The sequence below is a fragment of the Panicum virgatum genome, chromosome 7N, assembly GCF_016808335.1.
Source record: "Panicum virgatum strain AP13 chromosome 7N, P.virgatum_v5, whole genome shotgun sequence".
Taxonomy (NCBI): Eukaryota; Viridiplantae; Streptophyta; class Magnoliopsida; order Poales; family Poaceae; genus Panicum; species Panicum virgatum.
The window spans coordinates 40377683-40401473 of NC_053151.1; the positions used below are offsets into that span (position 1 = coordinate 40377683).

Below are 23791 nucleotides of genomic sequence, written 5' to 3' on the forward strand. Positions count from 1 at the left end.
ACACCTCTTCAGGTGACCCAGCACGAGGCTAACGCCAAGGCCGTCAATGCCTTATTCGCTGGCGTTTCTCGTGCGGAGTTCTCACGCGTCCAGGGTTTTCAGGAAGCCCACAAAATTTAGATGTGCCTTAAGAACTACCACGAGAGTACACCTCAGGTGAAGGCCAGACTGTTTGAGACTCACCGGCGTGAGTACAAGAACTTCACACAGGAGCCGGGTGAGAGCATTGACTTGATGTTCAGTCGTTTTCAGTCGATTGTGAACAAAGTTAATGCGAATAGATCTGTTGTTGCCCTTGAGTACACAGAGCACGAGAAGGCCCTCAAGTTGCTTTACGCACTTGATCGCTTTGTGTGGGATCTCAAGGTGAACACCATCATTGAGTCTGCTGGCTATGAGACTCTGATGGTGAACGAGCTTTTCAGCAAGCTCAAGGCCATGGAGGTGGATAACCAGACACGAGCCAAGCTCAATGGTGCTCCTCCTTCCAAGAGCGTCGCTCTTGTGACTGGCCCAGGTGGTGGATTGAGCTCTAACGCTAACTCTGCTCTTGGCTTTTCTCTTGCCTCTTTGCCTTCTGTTTCAGATGAGCAGTTGGAGACGCTGGGCGACGACGACTTGTGCCTCCTCATCAGCAAGTTCCAACGCGTCTACCACAACAGGCAGAGGAAGAAGAACCCCGGGTGCTACAACTACGGCGATCTGAACCACTTCATCGCCGATTGCCCCAAGAAGTCCGGCGGTGGCCAGAACAACTCCTTCGACTACTACCGCCACCGCGACCGCAACGAGGGAGGCTCCAACAAGGAGCGTCGGCGCCACAAGCACCGCAGTCGAGACCGGGGAGGACGCTTCGACAAGGAGTCGCTCAACAAGCGCTTCCTATACAAGGCCAAGAAGCGGGAGAAGGCCTTCCTGGCGCAGCTCAGCGACCTCGACAAGAGCTCCGACACCGACCGCTCTTCTTCACCGACCTCCGACAACGATGACAAGAAGAAGAAGAAGAAGAAGCGGGACAAGGAAGCCACCGGCTTCATCGGCCTTTGCTTGGCGGCCGGTCGGCGCAAGAGCTTCTGCACCATGGCGGGCGAAGCCGATGGTGCTCGTGCGTCTTCGGGTGGACATGCTACACCGCCGCACTCCGGCTCTTCTCCTGAATCCGAGAGCGATTCAGAGGTTGGAGGCTTGGAGAACAGGTGGATCATGGACTCCGGTTGTTCGCGCCACATGACCGGAAATGACAAATGGTTCTCCAGCCTCACCCCGATGCGCTCGAAGGAGTACATTGTGTTCGGGGATAATGGAAGAGGAAATGTACGTGGACTTGGCGTTGTTCGGGTTTCATATCGCTTTACCCTGAGAGAAGTTGCTTTGGTTTCGAATCTTGGCTTTAATTTGCTCTATGTTTTGCAACTTCTTGATGAGGGGTTTGAGGTTCACTTCAAGGAGGGCTGTTCGCGTGTTCTTGATTCCAGAGGAGATTTGGTTTGTCGGATTACACCTCGCGATTGGGTTTTCTTGGTTGACTTCTCTGGAACTTCTCTTGGCCCTTCTCGTTGCTTGTTGGATGGTCCTTCTTCTGATCTGTGAAAGTGGCATAGGAGACTTGGACATTTGAGCTTTGACTTGTTGTCGAGACTGAGCTCACTTGGCCTAATCCGAGAATTGCCCAAATTCAAGTTTGAAAAGGACCTTGTTTGCCATCTGTGTCGCAACGGGAAGATGATTGCCACTTCACATCCGCCTGTTAATCAGGTGATGACCTCTCACCCTGGAGAGCTGCTACACATGGACACTGTCGATCCTTCTCGGGTGATGTCTGTTGGTGGGAAGTGGTACGTTCTTTTGATTGTGGACGACTTTTCTCGCTATTCTTGGGTCTTTTTCATGAGAACCAAGGATGAAGCTTTCGAGTTTGTTCGAGACTTGATCTTGAGGTTGAAAAACGAGTTACCCCAGGCCATGAGAGCGATCCGCAGTGACAATGGCACAGAATTCAAAAACACTCGTTTTGACGCCTTTTGCAGTGATCAAGGGCTCGAACACCAGTATTCTTCTCCCTACACTCCACAGCAGAATGGAGTTGTAGAGCGGAAGAATCGGACGCTGGTTGAGATGGCGAGGACGATGCTCGATGAGCATAGGACTCCTCGCAAATACTGGGTTGAGGCGGTTAACACCGTTTGTTATGTGTCCAACCGCATTTTCTTGTGTGCTTTCATGCACAGAACTTCTTATGAGTTGCGGTTTGGACGCCAGCCCCGTGTTGATCATCTCAGAGTTTTCGGTTGCCGGTGCTTTGTGCTGAAAGATGGAAATCTTGATAAGTCTGAGTCTCGCTCGTCTGACGGTGTTTTTCTCGGTTATGCTTCTCACTCTAGAGCGTACCGTGTGCTGATTATTGATACTAACATCGTCAGAGAGACTTGTGAAGTCACTTTCGACGAGATTGCATCGTGCAATTCTTCTGTCTTTGAAGTTGCAGGAGATGATGAGCTCGGCACCTCCATCTTTGAAGATGAGGAGGAAGAAGCTGCAGATGGCGAGGCTGAGGCTACCACGCGTGCTGTGCACCCAGCCGTCTCTGCCACGAGCTCGGACGATGACGACGGCCCCGATCCGACTACGTCTACTTCCCGGGGGCTGATCGAGGAGGTGACTCAGGCTTCACCAGCTGCACCTGAGGAGGCACCAGCTTTAGTTGAGGAGAAGGCGACTTCGACACCGGAAGCACCGCGACACATTCAGCGTCGCCATCCACCTCAACAGATGCTAGGTGATCTCAACGAGCGAGTCACCAGGTCCAAGGTAACAAGTATCGCTGGCTTTGCTCATTCAGCGTTTGTTACCTCTTTTGAGCCCTAAGATATTGGACACGCTCTTTCTGATTCTAATTGGGTCAATGCCATGCATGAGGAACTTGAAAATTTTGAAAGAAACCAAGTTTGGGTCTTAGTCGAGCCTCCACCTGCTTGTAATCCCATCGGAACGAAGTGGGTTTTCAAAAACAAGCAGGGTGAGGATGGTTTGGTTGTTCGAAACAAGGCTCGTCTTGTTGCCCAGGGGTTTTGTCAAAAAGAGGGTATTGATTTTGAGGAAACTTTTGCCCCTGTTGCTCATTTGGAAGCTATTCGAATCTTTCTTGCATTTGCTGCTTCCAAGGGTTTTAAAGTTTTCCAAATGGATGTGAAGTCTGCCTTCTTAAATGGTTTTATTGAAGAAGAGGTTTATGTGAAACAACTCCCTGGTTTCGAAAATCCCAAGTTTCCAAACCTTGTTTATAAACTTCAGAAAGCTCTTTACTGTTTGAAACAGGCACCTAGAGCTTGGTATGATAGATTGAAAATCTTTTTGCTGGCTTAGGGCTTTAAAATGGGATGTGTTGATAAAACTTTGTTCCTCATGCGATCTGGCACTGATTTTCTATTAGTTCAGATATACGTGGATGATGTTATCTTTGGTGGCTCTTCTCACGCTCTTGTCTCCAAGTTTTCTGAGCAGATGTCCAGGGAGTTCGAGATGAGCATGATGGGTGAGCTGCAGTTCTTCCTCGGGTTGCAGATCAAGCAAACTTCTCAGGGCACTTTTGTTCATCAAGCCAAGTACATTAGAGACTTGCTGCGGAAGTTCGACATGAGTGACTTATCTCCTCAGCCGACTCCGATCAGTACATCTACGGCGCTTGATGAGGACTTGGACGGCGAGGCGACCGGCATGATCGGCTCACCAGAAGGAGTACAGGAGCATGATCGGCTCTCTCCTGTACCTGACGGCGACGCGACCGGACATCCAGTTCGGCGTCTGCCTCTGCGCGCGGTATCAGGCTTTGCCGCGCACTTCCCACAGGCAGGTGGTGAAACGCATCTTCAGGTATCTGAAATTCACCCCTGAATTTGGTCTTTGGTATTCTGCGGATTCTTCTCTGGTTTTGGTGGGCTTTTCTGATGCTGATTTCGGTGGGTGTTGGTTGGATCGCAAGTCGACATCCGGCACTTGTCAATTTCTCGGTACATCTTTGGTGTCTTGGTCCTCTCGCAAGCAGGTTAGTGTAGCGCTTTCTTCCACAGAAGCTGAGTATGTTGCCACTGCTAGCTGCTGCTCCCAGATACTTTGGATGAAACAAACCTTGTAGGATTATGGATTGAGTTTCGGTAGTGTTCCCATCTTTGTAGACAATATGTCAGCCATCCGCATTGCAAAGAACCCTGTCCTACACTCCAGAACCAAGCACATAGACATCTGATTCCATTTCTTGCGAGACAATCATGAGAGAGGACACATAGACCTGATCCATGTCCCTTCAGAGAGGCAAACCGCAGATATCCTCACCAAACCGCTAGAGCAGGACACCTTTGCTCGCTTGCGAGGGGAGCTTGGGGTTTGTTACCTCTTTTGATTGCTGACTTTTCTTTGGTTAGCTTTGTAGGTCTTGTTTGCTCTTCTTTTTGTTTTTTAGGTTTGGTAGTTGCATTGTGCATATGCATTGTACATGTTTGAATTTTGCATTGTCTCACTTGCACTAGCATTCTTGTATACACTGTTATGATCTTCTAGTACCTGCTAGTGTGAGTTGATAAATTTGATCATGTATAGCTTGCTCCACTGTGTATATGACATCGTCTGAGTTAAGCTATTTTGATTTGAAAAACTGAAAATATGATCACTCTGTTTTGGCTACTAGCATGTTAGGGCGTGTTGATATGCTTTGCTATCTTATTCATGCTAGTGTGGCTTTTTGTTCAGCAATTCATACTTGAAATGATCTAAATCTGATAAATTTTCTTGAACTGTTCTTGAAATAGATTGAAAAGATCTAGGTGGGATTGCTTGTCGCACTGATCGAGCTTTCGGGACGGCTCACTTTGCACTTGTGAGAATCCGGGCAAGGCTGTGCATGACTGAAATGAGTACTTTAAGCTTTTTATTGTCTTTTGGCATAGGCTTGGCCTCGTTGCAGAGTAAAGCATGACAAGCTTTCAACCCCTGGCATTAAGAATTGATTGCTATAAATTTAATTGAAAAATGAATGTTGGCAACTTGTTTTGGCTGGTTTGGCTCGCCTGTATGAGTTTGAGTAGCACTGCTTTCTATTTCCTACTTGTTAGTGCTAGATCATGGGTGATACTTTTATTTCTCCTAAACTGAACTTGCCTAGCTCTAGACTGATTTGATATACCTTGTTGAGCTAGATGCAGGTCCTGTTTATGGATGCACACGTGCTTGTGACTAGATGTTGCTCATATCCTTGTATCCCTGAATACTTTCACTTACACCTCCTGCATTGCATTCATTGCATAGCATCTATTCAGGGGGAGTCTCAGCTTCAGGGGGAGCTTTAGGTCTTTTTAGGCTTGATGTGTGCATGTGCCAACAAGGGGGAGAATTTTTTGGAGAAGTGATCGAACAAGGGGGAGACTTGTTTGATTTTTGAAAAACTTGTTGTGCACAGGGCTTTGAGAGTGCATCATTTTGGGTGAGTTGCACTTGTGAGAGGGAAAAACTTTGCTTGGGGAGTTTCTGCTTTGGTTTTGGCTCCTGGTTTCCTCGTTTTCCCTCTGCTTCTTGCATGACTGCGTTGAGCATTACCTCTGTCTTTGAGGAGTCATGTTTTGGCTTTTGATCGATTGCGTCGAGCCGTTGCCCTTGTCTTAAGGGATCGATCTTTGCTTAAGTAAGTGACTGTTTCTGCCTTTCTGAGCTTTGTGTCACTTGCTTGAGTTTTTCACTTTCTTGCTTCTCTTTTTTATCACTTCTCTGCTTTCAGGTGGTGTGTTGACAATGCACTCATCAATGGGGAGATTGAGGAACGAGAGTACTCTATCGTGCCTGTGATGAGTGAATTGTCAACCGTGCGGTGTGATCGTGCGCTTGGTCATTGGATTGCAGGTACACGGGTGTCGAGTGTCGACGGGGAGCTGCCGTGGAGGTGTTGTGGCCGATGGACCGTGCGGTGGACGGCGGTGAAGGGCAGCCGGGACTGGAGCTTGGACCGGGCGGCAGCTATGGCGTCCACTCCTAGATCGAGGGCGCAAGCGGCGACGGAAGGCGGGTTTCTTGGTTTGCGCCACAAAACCAAGGAGGCGGACGGCGGTTGAAGACGCCAAGTCGTGGAGGTGACGGGCGTCGGTCTCGGGACTGACGGAGGCGACGGGCGTCGACGACGTCTAGGGCGTCGACGACGTCTAGGGCTTCGCTGCGGGCGAGGAGGTGACGGGCGTCGGGCGGCGTCTAGGGCCATCAGAAGGCCGAGGCGGGAACGGCATCTAGGGCCACGGCGTGGAGGCGGGAATCTTCCCGCGCGTGAGGTTTTGGCGGTTTTCTCAAAACCGGCCACCTACCCGGATTTCGCGGATCCCTCAAAATCGCGGACCTGATCTTCATCAAGATGGCGGCATCGCGGAGAAGACTTTGTTTCGAAAAAAGAACCTCGGCTGTCGGATGAGATCGTGTACAGGGGGTGCTGCAGGCCAACCGGTCTAACCGGTCCCTGGCACCGGTCTGACCGGTCTAACCAACCGGTCTGACCAGTCCAGCGTACCGGTCTGACCGGTCCCGCGGGTATAAATACCCCTTCACTTGTGTTAGGTTAATTGCGGCTTTTGTAATCTGTTCGTGGACACCTCTGTTCTCCAGGCCGCCGCCCTTGTGTCTCCCTCCCTCTGTTCTTCTCTTTAGAGTAGATTTGTTATGGATTTGTGAGACTTTGTATTGGATTTGATTGGGAAAGGAGGCCCCATCCTTCTTGTGCCCTCTGGGCTTTTGAATCAATCCAATCCCGTCCTTCTTGTGCTCTTTTGTGATGGATTTTCGTTTTGATTTTGATGCACATGATCGAGACGGTTCTTTGAGCTCTTTATAGTGATTCCCATGTTTCTAGCCTTATGCTAAACCCTCTGGAATCACCAGTGCTTCAGAATTGAATTTCTTGAGTTTTTGAGAAAACCCCAATCCTTCTTGATCTCTCCTCGAATTCTCGAGATTCTTTGATCGTTTGGTCGAGATTCACCGTTTGAATCAAAGCTTTTCGGGATTTTCTGGGTGCCACCGGTCAGACCGGTAGGCGAGACCGGTCAGACCGGTCTGCTAGTTTTTGAACAGCCGCGACCGGTCAGACCGGTTCAGTGCACCGGTCAGACCGGTCCTGGCAGATCAGTTCTGCGATTTCTCTCGATTTGCTTCCGATTTGCTTCGCGTTTTCGCTCGCACATTCGAGGCCCTTTTGTGTTGGTTTAGCTTTTCAATAGCTACTCCAAACTTTGGTCAGAACGCTTGAGGGCTTGGGTGATTTTGTGACATAGGCTGACGATTTGAATTTCGAAGAAATTTTGATCGGCTCTCATTCACCCCCTCTGGTCGCCGGCTTCGGTCCCTCATATTCTGATACTCTCTCCATGTGTACCTGTACGTAAACTGAGAGCAACGTACTACAGACCGAGCCAAGCCCATACCGTATAGTACAACGTATAAATCGTGCAGTAGGTGCATCAGATAGAACGTGTGCGTGTGTGACGTATCAACTTTACCAAGTCCCTAGGCGGCGATGGTCCTCATCGACAGTGGGCGCGGGCCGGGGCCCCGCCGGAAAGGGTAGATCGATCTGATGGAAATGGAATATGCAATGCAATAGATTGACGCAACCGTAAACGGACATGAGCGCACTGAGATCGAGCAGCTAGAGCATGCCATGCAGTTGTTTTTTCACTGAAAGGAACATGCCAAGGAGGGGCACGGCGCCGCGTGCCGCGGACGGAACAAAACGACTGCCCGAGAAATGCCACCGCAAGGCACGAGATAGAACCGTGCGAACACCCCTGCCGCCTTGGCACATACCGGCCGCAGGCTCGCCGCCACGGGATACTACAAGATCTCGCGCTACCGGCCTAGTGCTTGGAACCGGCCGGGCTGATCAGAGTAATAAACTAATCTGCGGAATTAAAAAACCTTAAACAACAGCAATGATCCAAGGGTTAACGTACGCGCGCGCATGCCGGCCGGCCGCCGTGGCCATGCACGCCGCGGGCGCGGGCGAGCAGCACGCCAAAACCAAAAGGGGCCTCCTCTTGCACTGCTCGCGTTGGGAGCCGCGCGCGGGCGCGGGCGCGGGCGCGGCGTGCCGGCCGGCATCGGCAACTCGTCATGGCGACGGTGTGCGCCCCGCCGGCCCACGTCCCCGCCCCGCAAAAAGCAAAGTCCAGGCACTTTCCGAGTGTCTAGGCGTCTAGCTAAAAATGGTTATGGTCCATATCAATTACAGCAAAGCCAAAAATGTGTTGGCTTTTCAGAGGAACAGTAAGTCAAATAACCAAAAAATGTCCCCCAGTCATTTCCTCCGCAGTTCCTCACCAACTCTACCCCCTCCTTCCCCCCTTGTATATCACCTACATGTCTAAGACAACAATAACGGGTTCCAGAGGTTTCCAGGTGGTTCCAAAGGTACAACTCTAGCTCCCACAGCCTGCGGTTTTACTTGTACAACTAAATTGCCCATCAGAATTGCTAACGTGAATGGAGATTAGCTGTTCAAACTGAACCACAACTCAAGTGATCAATCATATGAATCTGCCCTTCCCACCTCAGTACAGCTTCGTGAACTCGGCGTTCTGGTTAGGTTCTCCAAGCCTGAATGCGTCCCTCTCGACCAGAACCTGTAAGGAGCTCATTGTCTTGACCAAAGATGCCCAGACCAAGGGTGCGCAGCAGAATGCATACGCAAACACTGCCAAGGCCCTGACCACACCATTCAGATACCAAGGGAAAGACATCACAAAGAGAGTGCCGATGATCCCAAACCATGTCGTGAGGACAGAGATCGGGTGGAGGAGGAAGATGTTGATCACAATGGAAGAAAGTGAGAAAGAACCAAGCAGGTACAGAGGCCATCCAAGCAGCGGATGCACAGTTCTTGGGATGATGAAGAAGGGAATGGTGTAAGCTGCGAGTATGGACCATGCCACCACTACTCTGAGCAGGGAGAGCAAGAACATAGTGCTTTTCTCCATTCTTCTGTTGTAGCACATCTTGGACAAGCTAGGTCGTGCCAGTCGGGTAACTGCTATGACTCCAATGTACAATACAGCCTGAATTAATACCACTGGTATCTCCGATGAGTACCTGTTTTGCATCACATTAACATGTCATTGAAAACAGAAAAAAAAACATATTTACAAAGGTAAAAGTTAGCATCCTCAACCAGCATGACCCCCCTACTTAATGCAGTAATATTATACCTTATCCTTGATTATGGCAATCCCCTACTTTGTGGAACTTTATATTGACAGATAATAAAGAACATGACAATTGCTTTGCCTTATGCAACTTCATCCTAAAAGACAAGGCATGAGATAGTGTTTTTTTTTATATTCATCTTTATTCTAAAGATTTCTTCACGACGTGTCACCAACCACATCGGGATATAATAACATGGATGATACCATCATCCATCATGACATCCTTATCTGGTTCTGTAGGATGGGCTAAGTTATTTGAGCATGCAGTAGAAATAAGCAGTACAAAAAGGAAAAACTAAAGAAACCACTCACCCTAGGTTTTCACGACGTTGTTCATGCCAAGAGAGCCCCAAAGGTAAAACTGGCCACGACCACCAATACCATGGTTTAAACCATGGAGCACTTGGAAACGTAATCACACTGTTTGGTCCACATGGAATACTCCAACAAAGCTTCAGATCTGAAAGGCGTAATCTATTAGTATGAATTATGAACCAACAAAATGGATGAGAATGTGGAATAACCATACTGTTACTGTTACTCACAATAGTAAGATGCATCCATCTGGTAGCCCAGAGGGAGGCGATAAGTACCCTCAAGTTTGGTACCATTAGCTGGCGGATGGAACATTGGCTGATCAAGCAAATCCGGGAAATAGCTAGCAAGGAAGCCTTGGTCTGCACCATCTGGGTTTTCACGTCCAACAGCTAGCTCGTGTAGCATTTTCTTAAAAACATCCATTGAAGGCTGGAAACAAAATAAAGTTGAAAAAAATATGATCAGAGGACATCAAGTTCAAAGGTAAAAGAAAAACACACAGATTCCTGAGAACTAATAAGTATAGAGGCAAACTAAACTGCACCGAACTCCTGAAGTACTGAACCACCTGGAAAAAAAAGTCAATACTAAACAAAGAATCAATTATCAAACAGCTAGATTTCCACTACGAAGTAATGAACATCAAAGAATGGCACTAGATGTGATGTAGGATTGTTTATAATCACTTCAAATACAGAAACAACCTTTTTTTTTATTTGAAAGAATTTAGAAGTTTTGCAGAAAAACGAAATGCCTGCAAAATCAGTAGCCCTACCTTTAGTACAAAGAGGCCTGTATGGAAGATACATGGATTGATAAAGACAGCACAAAACCGACCACACTGAAATAACTCATCAGTATTCTGGAGGAAAATGTTGTCAGAATCAAGCATAACAACTCGCTCATATGAAACTAAGCTCCATGCATACAGCTTGTTTAAAGTCAACTTGAATCTCATGTTGAAATTTTCTTGTTTCTCATAAGGATTCTTCAAATTCTCCACAGAGACCACCTTCACACCATCATCTTTCCTAAAGAAACAGTTTCAATGCATATATTACTAACAGAGGGAAACCTGATGTAAACAAAAATACACTTTACTGAAATGAACAGGTCCAATTTTGCACAAAGAAGACATACTTCAGAACATCTAAAAATGTGTGTTCAATGCTTCAAAGTATATGTAAATTGTAGCAACATCCATCAAAAAACATCTCATCAGAAAGAAAAGGGGCTGCTTCATCAAAAACATTTGTACCTTCAACTTCACAGAGTCAAATTCTGTGGTCTTTTACCTATTCTTTTGTTTCACTCTATACAAGCACTACTTCCATTTCACGATTAGTTCCACTTTTTTAATGCCAACGACAACATATAGTACTGCTACAGTGCTATTTCTTGATGCGCACAAGGGCAACAACCTCAACCAGTACCATATGTTTAATTCTAATAAGGTATACCAGTAGATTGGTAACCATTTATTATTAGCAATTAAATATCTATTAGTTAAAGTTCACAATTTAAAAAATTCTTGATATAGCAAAAAATTCAAGATTTAATATTCTAAGAAACAGGGAGGAACCGTTGGACCACTAAGATACAAAGAAACCAGACAAGTTCCAAAAAACAAGCATCCGCTGAAGCTACACTTGCGAATCACTGACAGCCATAACACAAACAAATCAGTTCCAGTCGACATCCACATGTGGCCGTTTGGACAATACAGCATTATGCATATTTTGCATGTTAGTCCAACTGAAATATTGGCCCCGTTTGGTTTGTAGCTTGCTAGTGAATAGTGATATTTTGACCACTAATTACGGTGTCAAACAAAACCAGTTTATAAAACCAACTTCAGAACCCCCACGCTAGTGAACCTGAAGAATCTAATGAGACCTTTGACCGCGCAATTAGAGGATGATTACTGTAGCATCACTGTAGTAAACCATCGATTAATTAACGTCATTAGATTCGTCGCGAAAAATTACACCCATCCCTGAAAAGATTTTGCAAATTGACTTCATTTACTACTTCATGCATAAAAGATTCTCTCGTAGAATGGAATAGCGCCGTGAACCAAACGAGGCCATTATAGACTCATGCAGTCCCAATCAGCTAGGTACTAAGTAGAATGTAAGGTAGTGGAAATTACCAGGTCAAATCTCACAACTGCTCACATGATATTTTAGATAGGCCAACTGGCCAAGTCAGTAGTCCAGCGCATCTATCCTATTATATAATAAAGCAGTTGCAATCAGTGCAATTTGCAGAACAGAACTGAGAATTCGCAGCAGAAATCTCGTAAGCTGTCAACAAATATCTCACAACATGTACACGGCACTCCCCTCAACAAACTTCATGGCCTTGGTTAGTAAGTCAACGTGAAAGGGAGCTACACACTCGAAAGACCGTTGAAATAAGAGACCATTCCTAAAGATGCAGCCAGAGCATGAACAGAGCCATCTGGCCCTGTCACACAAAGTACAGGACGGAACAGTAACAAGGTTCGGCGCGTCAGAGAAGTTCAGTTAAGTACGGGGAAGACAGTGCAGCATGGCTTGATCCAGGAAGATAAAGGAATCACCTAAAATACAGGGATCACCTGATGTTTAAGGAAACACAACGAATAAATCAAAATTGAACAGAACAAGGAAGGAGACAATATTGATCTATCGAAACAACCATTAATAGGCATTGAATAGCAACGAAGGTACTAAGCAAACCAACCAAAAGGACCAAAGGAAACACAACGAATAAATCAAAATTGAACAGAACAAGGAAGGAGACAATATTGATCTATCGAAACAACCATTAATAGGCATTGAATAGCAACGAAGGTACTAAGCAAACCAACCAAAAGGACCAAAGTTCGCCGCGGGCGTGAATTTGACCAAGCAGAGCATGAAAATAGCCACGAGTTTTGCTTCAACGAACTAAACAGGCAAAAGTCAAACCCTGAGCACTTCAAAAAGCATCCCAAGCTGATCGGAAGCAGCAAAGTTTGCATCAAACAACCGCAGGGGCATCCGTTCCGGAACGCCCAGCAATCGGAGCAAGCGCCACCCGCGGAGCCGAGTGGCGCCGACACAGAGCCGCGAGGCGAGAGGAGGAGAAGGAGGAGGTCGGGGAACTTACAGCGCCTGGACCCAGCGCGGCGGGACGTCGAGGGACGCGATCACGACGCGGTCGGCGCTGGCGCTTAGCCGGCCCAAGGACCGCATCATGACGCGCGTGGCGACGTAGAACTCGTAGTCCCGGGGCGTGCCCATGTACATCATCGCCGCGTACGCGTGCCGCCTCGGCGCCGCCCCCACCGCCGCGACGACCTCCCCCTCCGCCCCCACCGCCGCTACCGCCCACGCCGCCGCCACGAGCCACCACAGCCCTACGGACCACCCCATCCCCGCCGGGGGCTGAATGAATCCCACCTCCCGCTTCCCAGCAGCACCCTTCCTCAGATCTGGCTACGAGCGTGGACCGCCGGGCCCTTGCCGCGCCGGGGTGCCGGGAGCATCCGCGGGCGCGGCCGCAGCACGGGCGTCGCCTCGGCGGAGCAGCCGAAGTGGTCCCCCAGTCGCCGGCGACGTGCCTCGGGAGCGGTGGGATTTGTTTTTCCTCTCTATTTCTCGCTCTCCTTTTGATCTCAACGGGAATGGGAAAGGCGGAGTGGAAGTGGAAGAAGACGCGAGACCGCTTCCTCGATCAGAAGACGTGCCTGAGCGTGACCGGGACACAGCCGAGCTTGAGCTGCTAGTGCTCGGGACACGCGGCGTGGACTCGTGGTTCCGCTAATAATTGTGGGTCACGTGAAAGCGCCAGTTGGATTTGTGTAATCACGGTGGCACTAATGTGATTGGCTGGCTGGGCCGGGCCTGTCACAGCGAATGCACAGCCAGCCCAGTTATACAACACTCGGGACGGCCCATCTCAGGGTGATCCAGAGGCGTCACCACGATGGGCTGAGAATTGAGGTCCGTAACTCCATGGGCCGGGACCAGTTGGATCAACGAACCAGAATCACACGATACCGAGACAACCAACCGCACGGGGTTCGCCGGCTCCAGTTCCGGCTCCGGCGGCCGCCTCGAGAGGTCCCCTCTTCCTCCGGGGCCAGTGTCGCGCCCGCTTCACGGCCCGGGGCGTCTCCGTAACTCCGTTGCGCCCTGGCTACCGGCGGTACCCATACCCTGTAGCCTCCTCGCCGGTGCCGGCGTGGATCAGCTCCTTGAGGTTCTTTGCGTGGACGGGCACTGCAACACCTGCTTCTGCAGAATAGCAAGTTCACGAGGGCTGCGAGTTCCTCCTACGGCAAGTTCGTGCTCGCCTTCTGCAATTCTCCGTTTGAGCTTTTAAAGGTGATAGCCACATGAAACTTGAGATCCTTTTGTACATCTTCAGGCCTGAAAGGTCTGCTGCATTTCTTTTTACAGGCCTCCTTTGCATGACAATGGGCAAAATTCAGTTGTATTAGCAGGACCCAACTTTTTGTTGGTCCAGTCTGGATCAAAGCATACTTCTAAAAGAAGTTGGATTCCGCGGAAAAGCTTTGAAGCTGATATCTCACCGGTTATTGATTGCACAACCACTACCTGGTGGGCTTTATTAAAGAAAGGACGGACCCAAGAGAAATTGCTTCATCCTGCAGCTACAGAGCACTATTGGAAATATCGCCTTGGAGAAGCACCATATCACAAAGAATTCATGAAAGGAGAACCCCAAAACGAAAAGGTTACATCCAGCTAATCCCAAACCCAGTCCATCAGAACCGGTCCGGGCGAGCACCAGCTACAAAGATTCCTAAACTAGTTCCTAAACCCCACCCCAAAGTCCTAATCCGTATCATATTATTCCTCCGTTCACCCAGCACTCCAGCAGCTCCTCCACCGAATCCAGATCGTCATCATCACTGCACTTTGTTCGAGCTATCGTGTACTTTGCTTCCAGAGCCAGGAACCACACCGACCACTTCTCGAGCCCTCCAGCTCACTGGTGTTCTTGCCAAGAGAAAGGTGGAGAAGATCGAAGCTTTTTGTTGCCACTGTTCTTTCCTGTTCTTCGTTCTGCGCCATGAGCAGTACGCTGCTTCGGGTCTACCCTTCCGAGCTCAAGATCCCCTGTAAGTTTTTCAAGAGCCAGTCGCTTACTGATGCTTTTCTGGGCTGATTGTTCTCGTCTTGCTTCTGTTGCCATGAGAAGATGAGGTGAAGAAGCAGCGATCTTGCTGCATGCAGCTGACGAACAGGACCGATCAGTTTGTGGCCTTCAAGGTGAAATTCCATGTCCTTATCGTTCCGTGCTGCTAGCCTGCTACTGCGATGCACTGGGACGGAGAATGATTGTCTTTGATATTCCAATCTGTAGGTGAAAACAACGAACCCGAGGAAGTACTCGGTCAGGCACAGCTGCGGCATACTGCTTCCACGGGGCTCGTGCAATGTAACAGGTTTTATTTGAACAGTGTGTGTTCAATTGGTTGATTAGTTTGTTTGCATCAAATTGTCATTGAAGTGCTGTCAGCGATGTAGTTACTATGCAAGCACCTATGGAGATGCTATCAGACCACCACTGCAAGGACAAGTTTCTCGTGCAAAGCGTTGTAGTGCAGGATAGAACGACGATGAAAGACTTTGGTCCTCAATTGGTACATTCTTGCAGCACAGCACCACAACTAGAGTAAATTGTTTTCAATTTCTCTAGTGCCTGAGTGAAATATTACCGTTGCCATCTGTAGTTCACTAAAGCACCAGGTAGGCTAATTGAGGAGTTCAAGTTGCGAGTGGTGTATATTGCTGCTAATCCTCCCTCACCAGTTCCAGAGGAAGAAGAGGAAGAGGATTCATCCCCTCGGTCAGAGGTGGTCAGCTCATCCACATTTGATGTTTTAAGTAATGCAATTAACTTGGCCTGATGGCTATTCAAGAAAAGTTCTCAGGACGCTACAACATGAAAAAGAACATTATAATGTAAGGATTTTTTTTTTCTTTCATTGTTCAGGCACATAGATGTATAGGTGCTTCTGCTGCAGAACCTTCTTGTGCTGAGGTAACTGTGCTCAGTATAGCATTACTTATTACGGATTTACGGTACCATGTCATTCACTCTGTTCGCTGGGCTGGAGTTGGAACTGGTAGCTGGAGTGGTGTAAGAGAAAAATACTATTGGCTGGCTGGTGGCTGGAAGCTGGTGCTGGAGCGGTATGAGAGGAAAACACTGTTAGGCTGGAGGCTGCTAGAGCTGCCGAACAGAGTGATTTTCTCTTATCTTTCTTGTTTGAGGAATCAGCGCCATGCCTTTGTCAGATTGGATAGTAATGAAAGTGTGTATATCTGCTCATTGTTTTGCCAATTAATCAAGTACTATTCACTGTATTGGAATACAGAGCATGAGAAAGAATGCAGCATAGCTATCCATTAGTTCAATACTTCACTCTCTTTTCTTTATTTTGGCTGTTCAGGGTACCTCTGTAATATCAGGGCTGGTTGGAGAGAGAGAGAGACTTCGCATTAGATAAAAATCAGAAGGTTCAGCAAGAAATGGTTATTGGTAAAATTATCCCTTCACATGCCCAGATTGAAAGAATAGGTTGCTAAGTTCATTTCTGAACAAAGCTAACAATTCCATTATTACTGACATTGATCGAAGAAGCTAGTAAAGAAGATCTGGTCAGATTTTCCTGACATTGTTTTCTCATAACTAGAAAAGTTCTCGTGGGCCATGCTGTACAAATTCACAAACAGAAAATGACGTGCTTTAAGCACCGACTCTCGTTCCCACACTATATGCATGTCGTCTGAATTATTACATGAACAATCTCCTGACGCAAGCTTGATAACTTTTGAATGCTGGTGGATATATCTTTATGTTCTTTTTTTTTTGAACGATTGTCTAGGTATCTATTTTACTGTCATTGTCAAGTATGTAAACATTTAAATTAATTGTTGTTTCAGGAACTGCTTGGGGAGACAAGGTCATCTCAACAGGGATTCTCACTAATGTTTGTTGTGTTTGTCTTCATGTCCTCTATGTTCATTGGACACTTGATGAACGAAATCAAGGTCTAGCCAAATAACAGTTGTAGAAGGGAAAGAAGGATCTGCATTTCTACCAACATGTCATCGACTCGATGTCACGCTCTCCATACAAATTTTCTCTTAGTTTCACATTGCAGCATAGCTTCACTCCATGTAACATGGCTATTCTAGAAACAGAAAGGGTTGATCAGGAACCTGTAGTTAATTTGCATTGTGCATTCAAATGTATTTTCTGATGGTAGTTTTGTATGAATAGGTTTAGAAGCTAAAACAGTTTGTACTTGGTTTTAGTAGCTAAAACAGTTTATATTTTGTAGCCTCCGAACACCATAACTTTCTAAGACCAGAGTCTTTCGCAAAACCATGTTTTTTTTTTCAGAAACTTTAAAAGTACTTTACATCCAAAGAGGGCCTTATGTTAGGCCAGAGCAAAGATTCCCAAGCAAGATTTTCAGGCTAGCATAGACATGGTTCAACTTTTCAACAGGGGAATGCAGTGGCGGAGCGTAATGGAGGCAAAACTGGGCCCCGGCCCCCCCTTGTTTCGCGCTCACCTTGCTTGTCCCCTTGCTCTCCGGCAGTCCGGCAGATGCTGTGCTCACTGGGCGCCACCGCAAGGAACGCTGGAGAAGATGAACGGATGGCTAGGGCAGTGTCTTCACGTGCTGCGAAGGGGTATGTGGGGTAGATGGGCTGTGAGTACATTAGTTAGTTAGCAATTACATGAGCCCAACAAGCAACATGTATCATTGCAGCCCAACTGAAATAATGATGGTCAAGTGCATGCAATCTAGCCATTGGCTCGACGCTTCGTTCTTGATCCGTTCGGTGAATGTGATGGGCAATAGTTGATAGCAATCCATGTCGGCGCCCCCTTGGTTTACTTCCACGCTCCGCCACTGGGGGAATGAACCCTTCTGATTTGTTCTGAGACGTTTCGATGCAAATAGATGAACTGTAGATTCTTAATGCGTTAGGTCAAACCTAATACAAACTGTTGCATTGAAATTATCCGTCAGAACTTAACCGGATGCTCAATGTCGATATGAACAAAACCATAATGTGATACATCCAGCTAGCCCATCCAAGCAAGTTTCGTGACAAATTACCAGTAGTAGGCAAAAGAACAAACGGCACGAATGAAGCTTCCGTGACCTGGTAGTACCCTACCCCTACGTCGGCACAACGTAAACATTTACATTGTGATGAGCCTCCGCGGCCAGCTCCACCGCCAAGCCGACGGCGACGACCGCGACCACGCCGGCAGCACCGCACCAAGCGGCGCCGCGCCTCCACCAGCGCCGCTGCACGGTCCTCCTCCTCATTTCCTCCGCGGCCTCGCGCTTCTTGCCAGCGGCGTCCTTCGGCTTCACATCGTCGCGTGTTCCCATGGCCTCGCGCTTCATGGCGGCGGCACCGGGCGCCGCCTCCCCGCGTGCGGGCGCGTCGTCCTCGCGCCCGGCGTCGTGGCCCTTGCTGGCAATGGCAGCCGCCGTCGCCGCCTCGCGTGCTTCAACGTCATCGCCGGCAACCGCCTCCTGGCACGAGTCAGTGCACGAGCACGTGGACCCCGAGGAACCGGAGGAATCGGCCTCCTTCTCAGGCTGTCCCACCACCATCTTCTCCTTCTCCTCCTCTGGTTCAGGCGCAGCCACTGCGCTGCGCGCCCACTGGTCGAACGTGGCCTTGAGGACGGCGAAACGCGCCTTGGCCTCGGCCAGGTGCTCCGGGCGCGCGCCGCCGTGGCACTCGGCCTCGGCGGCCAGGAGCGACCGGAGGAAGTCGGTCTTCGCCTTAATCTCCGCGACGAGCCGCCCCGCCGCGTCGGGGCCCCGCCGCCGCGGCCTGGACGACAGCGCGCCCTCGAGGCAGGCGCAGAGCTCGTCGAGCTTCCGCTCCACCACGGTGCTCGCGCGCCGTCCCTGCGTCGCCGGCGGCATGTCCATGGGCACGGCGCTGGCTGCCGGTTTCCGTGCGGGTACCAGGAGAGGCGTGGTGGCAACGCACCGCGATCCCCAGAGGGCGGCGGTTTCTCTGTGGCTTTGGGCGGCCGCGCGTGAGGTTTTGAGGAGTGGTGGCAACTGGGCCGACGCTTCGCCTGAACGTGCGCTTGCTTGCTTGGGTAACTGCACTGCACTTGTGGTCAGGGTGAGTGTGCAGGGTTCGATTTCATTTGATCGCTTTGGGCCTTGTGAAAGCGGTGAGATGGCACGGTAGCACACATCTCTGGATGGGAGGTAAACTGCAACTCTGAGGCATCCAAGAGCGCGAGATCCGGTGTGAATGTTTCGGGGAACCGGAACGACGCATCGTTTTTCTTTTTTTTTTTGTGTGTTTTTTCTTTTTTATTCAGAGAGGGTGAAGGTGAACGATGATCGGTTTCAGCTCAGATTTCACGGGCCGTTGTCCAGGACAGTTATGTTTTCAGCCCACGGAAAAATTTCCAACGAGAAGTTAAAAGAAGTGGACCTCTATATGGGCTCAAAGAATGTGTGGTTAGCGCCATGTGAAATAAACTAGTTTTTCTTATTGCTTCTGTTATAGATTTCCAAATGGTCCGCCCGGCCCTACCTCGATGTGGCCCGGCCCGAAGCGGCCCGGCACTATCAGACCATCGGGTCTGATAGTGCCGGGCCCATCGGGCCATCGTGTCAAATTGGCGGACCAGGCCCGACACTGAGGCCTTTTTATAGGGCCGGGCCGGCACGGCGGCTCAACTGGCCCATCAGGCTCGGGCGGCCCATCTGCTCGGGCGGCCCATCTGGCTCGGGCGGCCCATCTGGCCATCCGGAGGCGGAGGCGGCGTCGGCCGTGGGCGCGCGGGGGACGGACGCGGAGACAGAGGCGGCGCCGGCCGTGGGCGCGTGGGGGACCGGAGGCGGCGACAGCCGAGGGGGGCGCCAGGCCGTGGGCGTGCGGGAGCCGGAGGCGGGCAGCGACCTTCGGGGGCGCTGCCCGGGGGCTGCGGCGGGCGGCGCGAGCGCTGAACCTAGGCGAGCAGACGGAGGGGCGGCTGGGGTAGGGAGAAAGAAGATATGGTATGAATTAGGGTTTGATGATTTTATATGTGGGAGGTGAAGAGGTAAGGAGAGGTGGGCTGCTGGGCCATTAAATGTCATGGGCCGCTATCAGGCCGGCCCATTATCGTGCCGTGCTTCGGGCTAGCAGTATGGGCCGGGGTGGTGGCCTAAGCACTAACACCCCATCGTGCCGGGCCAGCCCGCGGCCCAGCCGATCGTGCCTAGGACTGGGTTAGTACTGTGCTTTTAGGGCCGGGCCTCGGGGTGCCCATCGTGCCCGGCCCATTTGGACATCTATAGCTTCTGTACATTTCGGTTCAACAATGACAAGCTATCTAAACAAATAAAACAGTTTTAAATTTAATAGGAATCGATGCCTCTTCATACGCCGCTCAAAACAACACTTTAACTTATCTTCCACAGTGTGAGAAGTAGTGCCTAAACTCTCTCTCTCCTATTCTAGCATCAGTCAAGGCTCACATTGTGACCTCCTTTTTAAGCTGCTATCACATCGAATGTTCGGATGTCAGTTCGAATGTTTGGATGTCAACTTAATATAAAATTGATTGCATGAGTTGCAATTAGGGCTCTAGACGAATCTATTAAGTATAATTAATGCACAGTTAGTGAATGATTACTATAGCAATTAGTTGTCAAACTATGAATTAATTAGGCTTAATAGATTCGTCTCGTGATTAAATCATGATTTATGAAATTAGTTTGATAATAAATCTTTATTTAAATTAGTGTTTAAACATGCGATGTGACGGAACTTATGACTGAAACTGAAAAAACTAAACCTAACCTTAGTACCTCCCTTTCAGCCCTAGTAGAATGGGCTTCGGCGTCGGTTTCGAAGGAGGAAGATGAACAGTAAGGTCCTTGTTGTAATTTGCGTGTTCCTCAGAGACTTTATTGTAAAACCGAGATGTACTGTTTCACTGCTGTTTAAATAAAAATTGAATCTCTGTTTCGCAAAAAAAAAAGGCCTAGTATCTGCCTTTCAGCCTTCCTCCTTACATTTCCAACCGCCTAAGAGCCGCAAAAGAACAGGGTGGTTTGCTGCTTGCAAACTACGAGCAAGCTGGTTGTTGCCCCTTGCATCATACATTCCGATCTGTGACAGAACCGCCAAGTTAAACGGCTTAATTAAGTATAATATCCATCATTTGAACATATCACATGTATTAGCTTAATTAAATGTAACCTGACAGTCTGTTTTCAACCCACAAGCCGATCGAAACATCACCAGTAGTCTCGCATGACGGCGAGCGCAGGCGGTACCAGCATGACATAATTTTACAAAATAGATAACAACATAAATCTTTACAAAAAAACAGTTTTATATTTAGAATTTATATAAAATAAATGACAACAACAGAAGAGAATATAACCTGAGAGAAGGGAGTTTGATTGAGAATCAATAAAACAAAACCATAACTACGAAAACATGAGGACGTCACATCGAGCCCACCGATGTTAATCCTGGTTAGTTTCTATACCTGAAACAGGGTAAACAACAAACCCTGTGTAACTAATACTCGGTAAGACTTACCCGACTATGGGTATACTTAGCCCACTATCTTGACATGCAAGACTTTCTGGCTGATGGTTTGTTTTGCCAAAAAGCATCTAAGAGTGGATCATTACTTTCAATATTTTAGCTCAAGGTTCTGTATAGTTTAACCATCAGTTAATATTTGCATATCTAGAGCAAACATGGTAGAGTATTAAATAACAATTCAGAGTAATCACCACCATATATCATTACATCTCATTATTACTATGATGTGACTCGGAGATCAAGGTTCTCATAATCGTGAGTCGCGGCGAATCGATCCGATTTAACCTTGCAAGGTGGACCTAACAAACATGGCACGCATATGTCCTGTCAGACCACACGCACCAACCATTCCCCTCCCCGCCTCGAACTACAGGAACCAGCCCAACGACATATAGTCAGCCGAGCCCTATGAGAGACCGCCAAAAGTAAACATATGCATCCCCAATCTTCCGCAGCCACTCGACTACCCTAGAAGTTGGGTGCGGGTTCCTGTACTTGCGAAACAAGGCAGTACTAGGCTCACCGGTTTCGACTACCTCCTATTTCTGGTATGCGGTTAGTACAATTCAAACTCGATCAACAGGACCAACAACGGTACGGTCCTTAATTGACACAAACGGGGCTAGATACCCAGAAATCCTGTTCTGTTGCCATACCTACATCTCATCTTTCCCTCGTCCGGTCTCCAATTTTCTTACTTCCATATTATATTTCATATCTCATATACTGAAATATAAAGACGTTGATATCCCGCGAGTAACAAGAAATTACTCGACTTCTATCCTATAGCTCGCGAGTGACAGGAAATCACTCGACTTCTACCGAGACCTATTAAGCATAGCAGTGCTATCGACCTACACATACTAATATAGGACCAAGAGAACCTAGAGATCATGCAACTAAGGTTTCAGACAATTCCTAAAAACGTAATGCACAAGTAATAAACATATAGTAATTCATAATTTAGAATAGTAGGTTATGCACCGGGGCTTGCCTGGGTAACAATAAGTCAGTGTTAATGTTATCAAGGTCTTGGGCCCTTCCGACCTTGGGCCGGGTCTTTACGAGTTCCTTCCCAATCCTGCTTCTGCTTCGCCAATTTTGGGCTTCACGATCCATTCATAGATGATGCTCTCACCACGGGTTCTATACGAATGCATATGAAAAGCCGATCAATGCAATGCATACTTTAGATCATACAAGACAATAATTGGTCGAGTATAAATGCTAAAAATTTACCCAACATACACCTATCAGCCTTAGCACTACCAGTCAGACCGGTTTACCAAACTGGTCAGATCGGTCCTTACTCCGGTCAGGCCGGCATGGTCGAGTCATGTCCTAGGTATATAGTTCGAAAACTATAACTACGAAATTCATTCCTTAATTATACTCGGACTCTAGGTGAATTTAAAGAAGAAATACAAATAACCGATTAACACACTATATGACCTAGCATGAACTCTAGCAATATTTTTTTAATATAAACTAGCTAACTTCGTCTTGAACAAAATAAATCCATCGAAGTAGATCACGAGTACATTATAGTGATGAGAAAAATCTTATATAATGTAGCTACTGGTATAGTGTTCTAACTTAATTCACAAGATTCTTCTTAATTGTAAACTATTCCTAAATTTCTAAATATACTAACACATGAAGAATCCACTAACACATCAAACTATGTTCTTTGGGCCAGAAACTTTTACAGTGGGCTACCCATGCCTAAGTTAAACTACTGACTAAGTTTCATAATTTTTGAACTAATAGATTTGCCAAAACTAAACAAATCAGTCTAAATAGAACTTAAATTCTAACAGGGGTGAAAATGACACTTCACAAGAATAAACATTTTTCCCTTGTAGATATAGATGTAACCAACCTAACAAAACTAGTTTTGTATTTTTACCATTTTTCCTTGATTTGTTATGTAGCCTGCAAGTTTTTGCCAAAATAAACAAAAACCAGAAAATTCCTAATACTACTACGGGTCGGACCGGCTGACCCCAAACGGTCAGACCGGTCATGGCCGACTAGGGCATGGCGTGCGGCTTTCCGGGTGGCTCGGTGCCGGAATCCATGGGGGAAGAGGATGAGGAGGATGAGGAGCTCACCACGAACCCATTTTGGGGGTTTATTTGGGCGGAGGATGATCGGAGAGGCGGATCGGCGCGAAGGGGTGGAGCTCGGGCGGCGCTCCCATGGAGGCCGACGATGGAAGGCCGATTCCGGCCAAGGAACTGCCGGACTAGCTCGAGTGAGCGGTGGGAAAGATGGAGGGGATAGTGAGGACGCCCGGGGCGCGAGGAATCGAGGTGCGACGGGGTGTGCCGACGGATTTGGCCGGGAACCAGAGCTTGGTCCAGCTCCGCTCGAGGAAGAAGAAAAGAAACAGGGAGGGGAAACAAAAAGGAATTTGGTGTGCCGTGGGAGGATGAGGCTGTGGGGCACGACGAGGCGACGCCGGCTTTGACGCCAAGGATGGCTGACACGCACGCTCGCAGGCGACGCGCGGCATGCCGCGATGCGTGCTGCCTGGCGGGCTACCGGTCTGACCGGCCGGTTATACTGGTTGGACCGGTCCGGGCTGACGCAACCCAAATTTAAACAATAGTTCAAATTTTTTGTGAA

General features: G+C 48.3%; 2 protein-coding genes, 1 long non-coding RNA gene and 1 pseudogene across 3 annotated transcripts; 1 reads left to right on the forward strand and 3 right to left on the reverse strand.

Moving 5' to 3' along the window:
* Positions 1–8207: 8207 nt before the first annotated feature.
* LOC120680585 (putative glucuronosyltransferase PGSIP8) lies at positions 8208–13208 on the reverse strand. Its single transcript, XM_039962086.1, has 5 exons — positions 12681–13208; positions 10321–10576; positions 9773–9974; positions 9540–9687; positions 8208–9111 (listed from the first exon to the last, which is right to left on the reverse strand). Exons 1-5 carry the CDS (start codon positions 12944–12946, stop codon positions 8574–8576), a joined length of 1410 nt encoding a protein of 469 aa, XP_039818020.1. The 5' UTR covers positions 12947–13208; the 3' UTR covers positions 8208–8573.
* A 769-nt stretch (positions 13209–13977) lies between these two features.
* Positions 13978–16937, forward strand: LOC120680586 (annotated as a pseudogene).
* A 666-nt stretch (positions 16938–17603) lies between these two features.
* LOC120683516 lies at positions 17604–19206 on the reverse strand. Its single transcript, XM_039965594.1, has one exon. The coding sequence runs from the start codon at positions 18520–18522 to the stop codon at positions 17749–17751; it is 774 nt and encodes a 257-aa protein (XP_039821528.1). The 5' UTR covers positions 18523–19206; the 3' UTR covers positions 17604–17748.
* An 882-nt stretch (positions 19207–20088) lies between these two features.
* Positions 20089–21611, reverse strand: LOC120683520. The gene is made up of 2 exons (XR_005678818.1): positions 20804–21611; positions 20089–20713 (listed from the first exon to the last, which is right to left on the reverse strand). It is a non-coding gene; the product is annotated as an uncharacterized LOC120683520 (long non-coding RNA).
* Between the last annotated feature and the right edge of the window lie 2180 nt (positions 21612–23791).